This window comes from Neoarius graeffei, chromosome 5 (genome assembly GCF_027579695.1).
Source record: "Neoarius graeffei isolate fNeoGra1 chromosome 5, fNeoGra1.pri, whole genome shotgun sequence".
Lineage (NCBI taxonomy): Eukaryota > Metazoa > Chordata > Actinopteri > Siluriformes > Ariidae > Neoarius > Neoarius graeffei.
The window spans coordinates 50017156-50026460 of NC_083573.1; the positions used below are offsets into that span (position 1 = coordinate 50017156).

The following is a 9305-nucleotide window of genomic DNA, read 5'->3' on the forward strand; positions in this document are numbered from 1 at the left end:
GGAAAAATGAATTGTTTGTGTGTGTGTAATTTTATATCCGTGTGTGTGTGTGTGTGTGTGTGTGTGTGTGTGTATAAGTAAATTAATTTTATTTTTGGCAAATGTTTTTGATGTATGTATGTTGTCAAAGCTAGTTATCAAAAGCAAAAATTATATTAGCAAAAGCACATCCCCCCCCCACCCACCAGTATCATTTAAAATCATTTCTTAAAAATGACTGTAAAACTTCCTCAGTTGATATATACTTAAAAACTGTGATAAATATTGGTTGAAAAATTCTAAGAAATAAAATATGCAAATATTATGTTTGCACTTATTATTTAGTTAAATTGTGACAAAACTAATGATTTATTCAAGCTCTAGCATGTTTGCTGTCGGTGTGTTAGTGTTTAATGACAGAGACTCCGTCTTTTCTTTGTGTTTTCTTGACCTTTACTGTTTTAAAATCAGTAATATATTTTAAACCGTTTTATAGCATTTTTATTTCACCATTTTTAATTATTTATTTGAAACTGATCAGACATTTTAAACCTGCAAAACATCATTTTATCTATTATACTGTAGTAGTTTTTGTTGTTGTGGTAAAATTCCTCTCCTCTCCCTTGCTCTCTCCACAGGGAGGTCCTAAACCGGAAAACTGCTCCATCATGTAGATCCAGGAACAACCATGATGTCTACCCAGTTCAGCAAGATCAGTTATTCATGCAGACTGGAAGACTTATTTTCTTTTTCTAACTTGGTCATCTATATTTTTTTATTTTTCATACTTTATATACATAATTCTTGTTTTGTATGTAATAATCTGCAGGCTAGATTAAGTGCTTTTGTCTGGCTGACTGTTTGCATGCAGCTTGGGTGCTATATAGGGTTTGTATATACAGTACTGTATACTAGTCTTTGCATGTGGGCTCGTCAGCTGCTTTCCTATGCAGATATTCAGGGAGAGAGGTGGGCACATCACTTCACACTTATCCAAAGAACAGGATCCGTCTTCAGCTGTCTTATAAAATGCTGTCACAAGACAACACGCACATCTTAGTACTCCTGTCAGCAAGTTTACTTCCATAGAGTCAGGAGTGTCTTTGAATGTACTGTACTGTAAAGCTATTCTTTGCTTTATTTTTTTTTTCTTCCAATTTTTAAAAAATGAATTAATAATTCAGATATCCTAGAAAACGTGTTAAACACTAACTCATGTTGGAAATCAAATTTTGCAATGCAAGAAGCACAGTCTTAAAGGGAAGACTAATAGGACCATGTTAATTTATTTAAGAAGCGTTTTTTTGCCTTTATTTGAATGTAGTGTCGTATGTGTCTCAGTAGCACTGTGTGCCAGTGTTCTTATTCTCTGCCTCTTATGAAAAGACAGTGGACAGTGTTAGAATCAGAGAGAATTATATGATAAATGTTAGTTCCTTTTCAAAGTTGTCGTACTAGACATATGGCATACGTACTTTATGAACTTTTGAGTATTGAGTGTCTATGCAATTGTTTGTTAATAGCAATTATAGATAATGCACTTAGGTACAAGGTAATGAAGAATATAATACAATTTGAAATTATTTTCTAAGATGTAATATTAATTGTTTGTAACCTAAGAAGACATGGAGCACAAGAATGTGTGTAAGTAATGGGTACAAGTGACTTTATGGACATTAGTGTTGAATTTTGCATCGAAAGCCAAAGTATAGGTGAGGTAAAATGACTAGTCATGCCCTAGTTTAATATTTTCTACCTTCATGAGGACAGTTAAAAATTTAAATTGAATTGAAAAGTATAAAATGTGTTTATGGATGTACATGGTTTTGTATCCTCAGGCTGGACAGTTGGAAGTGTTGACTTTGTTGTTGTCACTCCTCTCTCTTGAAGCAGCTATTACTTAAATGACAGGTGTCCACTCCTCCGCCTCTGTGTAACCCTCACTTATTAGATTTAGTTTTTGGTCATGGAAACACTCTTAAAGTGCATGTTATCTGATGCACATGAAGTTGTATGAATTCATGGAGACCTGTATCTACAGTGGGTGTGATCATTTGGAGAGCTGGATGGGACATGACATTATTCTAAGATACCCCAATAACTTGTCTGTATCTCAGAAGATGGTGGACTGGACACCAGTGGCTTGCATAAATAATGGACGCTTTTTCCCCCTTGTGTTATTGTGCTCAAGTGCTAGTGATAGAATGCTGTGGGTTTTGGTCAGGCAGTGGAGCAATATCACTTTTTTCCCCCCACTTTTACAAATGGAATTGAAACCAATCGAGATTAGCACTGTTGAAATGACCTATATAGATTTATTGAAAATTGATTTAATACCTGACCACCAAACATGTTATTGTTAATGTTAATTTGGGTTAAATATATGGGGTGAGATATGGTCAGAAAAACCTCCCCCATATGCCAATGATGATCTTGAACGTATAGTATTCTATAATTGGCAATAATTCTTTTTCTGCTTTGTGGCTTTTTTGAATAATTGTTCTGTTCTGCACATAAGTGATTACTGCTATAGAATGTATACGCATAAACAGTGCCTTGAATTCTTTCATTAAAAAAATACAATTTTGGACTCCTCTCATCTCATTATCTCTAGCCACTTTATCCTGTTCTACAGGGTCGCAGGCAAGCTGGAGCCTATCCCAGCTGACTACGGGCAAAAGGCGGGGTACACCCTGGACAAGTCGCCAGGTCATCACAGGGCTGACACATAGACACAGACAACCATTCACACTCACATTCACACCTACGGTCAATTTAGAGTCACCAGTTAACCTAACCTGCATGTCTTTGGACTGTGGGGGAAACCGGAGCACCCGGAGGAAACCCACGCGGACACGGGGAGAACATGCAAACTCCACACAGAAACGCCCTCGCCGGCCACGGGGCTCGAACCCAGGACCTTCTTGCTGTGAGGTGACAGCGCTAACCACTACACCACCGTACCACCCAATTTTGGACTCCTTGGATTATTTATTTATTTATTTATTTAAAAGCTAACCCAGGTTTAGACTGTAGAAACGTAAAGGCCTGTCTCAAGACACTGCACTGTTATTACATAATAATGAAGCGTTCTTCATGTGTGTACATGAATGATTGGCTGAAACTTACTGAGGAAACGTCACATTTCATGATTTATAGGCTTTTGCTTTGTGTTTTTGTGTGTTCATTCATTCATCCATTACCTAATAGAGCCGGTGTAGGTGACTAGGCAGGAGCTGGAATGCCATTGTGTTATACCCTATATAGTTTGCTTAAATGGTGAAATAATGAAACCAGAATTGAGATTTATTCTGGGTTTCATGTTCTCTGTTGGCAGTGCAGGAAGAGTCCACCAGGTTGCAATGTCGTGCTTCTGCAAGCGGTTATGGAAGCCAGGTCGCCTTTTCTCACACTATGCACTGTATTTGTCTCTGTATGTTTATTTGTGGAAGAGAAATTCTGATACATGACTGTATAGATCTGATTCTGGGAATAGGGTGAGGTCAAGGAGTTAAAGGGTTAATATTCAAATATAAAACCCACCTATTTAACCGTTAGAGCTCAATGACAATACACACACTGAGCACTTTATTAGGAGCACTATTCTAATACTGGGTAGTGACTCCTTTTGCTCTCGAAGCAGCCTCCATTCTTCATGGAATGGATTCCAGATGATAGAAACCTTCCTTTGAGCTTCTGGTCCATGTTGACATGATTTTATCACACAATTCCTGCAGATTTTTCAGGTGCAATTTCATGCTGAAAATCTCCTGTTCTCCCCACATCCTAAAGGTGTTCTACTGGATTCAGATCCAGTGACTGGGAAGGCCAGTGAAGAACACTGAACTCAATGTCATGTTCATGAACAAAATTTGAGATGACTTCTGCTTTGTGACCTCTGCTGGGATGCCCGAACACCTGGGGCTCCCGGTCCATCCACCGTGTTGTGGTGCAGAGGCCCAAATGTACCAATTTCCTAGTCCTGGGGTAGGTGCAATGTTCCTACTCTGTAACCTCGAATGAGGGGGTGGAAATTGGATAGTCGCTAAAGGATGGACACAATACCACCCTCCTGTCAGCAGGATAGAAAAGGACGAGATTTGGCTTCAGGTCAGCGACCTGTCCCTGTAAAAATCAACTGCTACGAAAACAGTTTGGAGGAAAGCAGCTTCGAAGCAGCCAGGACAACAGTTGTCTCCGGACGGAGACAGAAGGATGGACACCAGTGAAAGCCTCACAGAGGAAGCTAGTGCCCCGGGGACCAGAGTCCTGTCTGCAAAATCAACTACACATATTGGATACTGGAATGTGAGAAAACTCTACCAGGCATCAAAGCTAGCACAGGTCATTAAGGAAATGGAAGAATACAATATTAACATACTAGGCCTTAGTGAGATCTGTTGGACAGAGTCAGGCAAGTTTGTATCAGACAACAAAATCATATTATTCTCAGGCCGACAAGATGGAATCCACCGGGATGGAGTAGCTCTTATACTGGACAAGCCAGCCAGTAGCACACTTGAGGAATGGCCACCCATAAATGAGCATCAAATGACTGCAAGATTCATAACTAACCATGTAAAGGTCACCATAGTGCAGTGCTATGCTCCAACAAATGAACGTGAGGATACCCACAAAGATACAACCCCGATTCCAAAAAAGTTGGGACAAAATACAAATTGTAAATAAAAATGGAATGCAATAATTTACAAATCTCAAAAACTGATATTGTATTCACAGTAGAACATAGACAACATATCAAATGTCAAAAGTGAGACATTTTGAAATTTCATGCCAAATATTGGCTCATTTGAAATGTCATGACAGCAACACATCTCAAAAAAGTTGGGACGGGGCAATAAGAGGCTGGAAAAGTTAAAGGTACAAAAAAGGAACAGCTGGAGGACCAAATGCAACTCATTAGGTCAATTGGCAATAGGTCATTAACATGACTGGGTATAAAAAGAGCATCTTGGAGTGGCAGCGGCTCTCAGAAGTAAAGATGGGAAGAGGATCACCAATCCCCCTAATTCTGCGCCGACAAATAGTGGAGCAATATCAGAAAGGAGTTCAACAGTGTAAAATTGCAAATAGTTTGAACATATCATCATCTACAGTGCATAATATCATCAAAAGATTCAGAGAATCTGGAAGAATCTCTGTGCGTGGGGGCGTCGTGGCTCAGGTGGATAAGGCGCCATACCATAAATCCGGGGACCCGGGTTCGATTCCGACCCGAGGTCATTTCCTGATCCCTCCCCGCCTCTCTCTCTCCCACTCATTTCCTGTCTCTAACACTGTCCTATCCAATAAAGGTGGAAAAAGCCCAAAAAATATCTTTAAAAAAAAAAGAATCTCTGTGCGTAAGGGTCAAGGCCGGAAAACCATACTGGGTGCCCGTGATCTTCGGGCCCTTAGACGGCACTGCATCACATACAGGCATGCTTCTGTATTGGAAATCACAAAATGGGCTCAGGAATATTTCCAGAGAACATTATCTGTGAACACAATTCACCATGCCATCCGCCATTGCCAGCTAAAACTCTATAGTTCAAAGAAGAAGCCGTATCTAAACACGATCCAGAAGCGCAGACGTCTCCTCTGGGCCAAGGCTCATTTAAAATGGACTGTGGCAAAGTGGAAAACTGTTCTGTGGTCAGACGAATCAAAATTTGAAGTTCTTTATGGAAATCAGGGACGCCGTGTCATTCAGACTAAAGAGGAGAAGGACAACCCAAGTTGTTATCAGTGCTCAGTTCAGAAGCCTGCATCTCTGATGGTATGGGGTTGCATTAGTGTGTGTGGCATGGCCAGCTTACACATCTGGAAAGACACCATCAATGCTGAAAGATATATCCAGGTTCTAGAGCAACATATGCTCCCATCCAGAGGACATCTCTTTCAGGGAAGACCTTGCATTTTCCAACATGACAATGCCAAACCACATACTACATCAATTACAGCATCATGGCTGCATAGAAGAAGGGTCCGGGTACTGAACTGGCCAGCCTGCAGTCCAGATCTTTCATCCAGAGAAAACATTTGGCGCATCATAAAATGGAAGATACGACAAAAAAGACCTAAGACAGTTGAGCAACTAGAATCCTACATTAGACAAGAATGGGTTAACATTCCTATCCCTAAACTTGAGCAACTTGTCTTCTCAGTCCCCAGACGTTTACAGACTGTTGTAAAGAGAAAAGGGGATGTCTCACAGTGGTAAACATGGCCTTGTCCCAACTTTTTTGAGATGTGGTGTTGTCGTGAAATTTAAAATCACCTAATTTTTCTCTTTAAATGATACATTTTCTCAGTTTAAACATTTGATATGTCATCTATGTTCTATTCTGAATAAAATATGGAATTTTGAAACTTCCACATCATTGCATTCCGCTTTTATTTACAATTTGTACTTTGTCCCAACTTTTTTGGAATCGGGGTTGTACACTCTACCAGCAGCTCCAAGATCTGGTCAACAGGACCCCTCGCCATGACATCCTTATTGTCATGGGAGACAGACAAAGGAAGTAGAGAGGGTTTTGAGCATACCCTGGGCCCGCATGCTTTCGGCAACCGTACAGACAATGGGAATAGACTTATACAGTTCTGCTCAATGAACAATATGAGGATTGGCTCATCACTTTTTGAGCACAAGGACATTTACAAGGTAATATGGTTATCAAATGACCACATGAGTAGGACACAGATCGACCATATCGCCATTGGTCCAAGATGGAGGACCCCATGTCTACAAAATGTCTGTGTATACAGAGGAGCGGATGTCGGCAGCGACCACTACCTCTCTATTGCCAAAATAAAGATCAAACTAAAGAGGCAAAAGAAGAAGCCATCTCTACTCAAGAGGTTTGATGCCAGCAAATTGAAAGATCCTGCTACAGAAGAGCAGTTTGAGGCCTCCCTGAGAAACCGGTTCTCTGCTCTAGCAGACCCACCTCCAGGGTCAACAGTATGGTGGGATGAGCTGAAGGAAGCAATGACTGCAGCAGGGGAAGAAGTCTTGGGCTACAAGAAGTCCCTCCGAGAAGCTTGGATCAGCGATCACACCTGGAAACTAATCAGTGAAAGGAAAACCTTCCACCAGAGGAGATACAACAAGAAGTCTGGCAACAATGCTGTCCACCATGACATGGAGAAGAACAGAGAAGTGAAGCACAGTGTCCAGAGAGATAGACGGGCATGGATGGAGAGACAGGCAGAGGAAGCAGAAGGAGCAGCAGCCCAGAACGATATGTGAACTGTATACCAGATAGCCAAGAAGATCACTGGCAGTTCCAAAGCCCACTCAGGCCCAGTCAAGGCAAAGGATGGGACCCTACTGTCGAAGGGAGAGGACAAACTTGCCAGATGGGCAGAACACTTCAAGGAAGTCCTCAACCATCCAGACCCTACTTCACCACCAACAGTTTTTGATGAACCGTCGCACCCACTACCCATTGACACCGGTGACTTTACAGAAACTGAAGTCCAGGAAGCCATCAAGACCCTGAAGAACAACAAATCACCAGGCATGGATGGCATTACTGCTGAGATGCTGAAAGCCGGGGGTGACTGCACTGCCCAATGGATGTGTCATCTCTGCAACCAGGCTTGGAACTCAGGAGAAGTACCAGAGGACTGGAAGAACGGAGCAGTAGTGTGCATTCCCAAGAAAGGCAACCTCGCAGAATGCGACAACTGGAGGGGAGTGACACTTCTCTCCATACCAGGGAAGGTGTATGCTACATGCATCTTGAACTGCATGAGAGATGTGGTAGACCAGATCCTCCAGGAGCAACAAGCTGGATTCCGCCCAAAGCGATCTTGTGCAGAGCAGATATTCACACTACGGCGAATCATCGAGAAATGTACAGAACTACAAACACCACTGGCCATTAGTTTTATTGACTTCACCAAGGCTTTCGATAGCATCCATAGGCCCTCACTATGGAACATTATGTGCTCATATGGAGTTCCAAGTAGACTCACCTCTGCAATCAAGCAAATATATGCTGACTCAAAGTGTTGTGTTCGGACGGACGAGGGATACAGCAGATGGTTTGACATTGTAAGTGGTATCTGCCAAGGATGCGTCCTGTCACCAAATCCTTTTTGCCATGGCTATCGATTGGGTACTTGGGAAGGCAACAAAGGAGAGAGGGATACAGTGGGTACAGGAAACAAAACTAGCAGACCTTGACTTTGCTGATGACATCGCTGCGCTGGCTGACTGTACATGAGACCTCCAACCCCTAGTGAACGACATAGGCTCATCTGCAAGCAGCATTGGACTCAGCATCAGTGCCAAAAAGACAAAGAACATGCTGGTAGGGACACACCCTCCACCAACAAGTGTAATCATTGACCAGAACGAAGTGGAAGTGGTGGAGAACTTTACCTACCTTGGGAGCTCCATCAACAACAGAGGAGACATGGATAAAGAACTGGACTGCAGAATAGTAAAGGCCTCAGCTGCTTTCAACCAGCTTGGCAAGATCTGGGCTAGTAAGAAACTTTCCCTCGAGACAAAGCTGTGGTTTTACAACAGCAATGTTGTCTCCACTCTCTTGTACGGTTGTGAAACCTGGCACATGAAAATAAGTCAAGAAAAGAGACTGGATGGCTTTGATAGTAAATGTATGCGGAAGATCCTGGGCATCAGATGGGATGATTTTGTTACCAACAGGGAGATAAGAGCCAGAACCAATCAGCAACAAGTGTCTGCAACAATATGTAAACGGCATCTGAGCTGGCTAGGCCATGCTACAAGGCTAGTGCCAGACAGACTGGCAAACCAAGTCCTGCAGTGGAACCCACAGGGGAAGAGACGCAGAGGTCGCCCTAGGATGAACTACAGACAGACAATTGAGAGGGACCTCCAAGCAGTCAACATGAGTTGGAAGGATGTAAGGAGGATGGCTGCTGACCGAGCCTGCTGGGCCAACCTAACTGCCTCATGTGTCGGACGACACGGGAGCCCCCAAGTCTAAGTAAGTAAGTCTGCTTTGTGACATGGTAAAAGATGGTAAATTGTGGCCATGAAGGGATGTACCTGATCAGCAGCAATACTCAAATAGTAAGTGGTATTCAAGTGATGATTGATTGGTATTAACAGGCCCAGAGTGTGCCAAGAAAACATTCCCCACACCATTACACCACATTGTGTGCTGTTCACACGAGGCAGGCTGCGTCCATGGATTCATGCTCTGACAATACCATCTCTGTGCCTCAACAGAAATCAAGAATCATCAGACCAGGCTACAAGGTTTGATGTGCATTCTGAGATGCTTTTCTGCTTACCACAGTTGTACAGAGTGGTTATCTGAGTT

The 9305-nt window shown here is 42.4% G+C and overlaps 1 protein-coding gene across 1 annotated transcript in view; it reads left to right on the plus strand.

Moving 5' to 3' along the window:
- Positions 1–2569, plus strand: part of lmna (lamin A) — a 43703-nt gene extending 41134 nt beyond the window's left edge. Inside the window, exon 14 of the mRNA XM_060921925.1 lies at positions 618–2569. Coding sequence (XP_060777908.1) covers positions 618–653 — 36 coding nt within the window. The 3' untranslated portion in view covers positions 654–2569. The remainder of the gene's footprint in view (positions 1–617) is intronic.
- The last annotated feature ends 6736 nt before the right edge of the window (positions 2570–9305 follow it).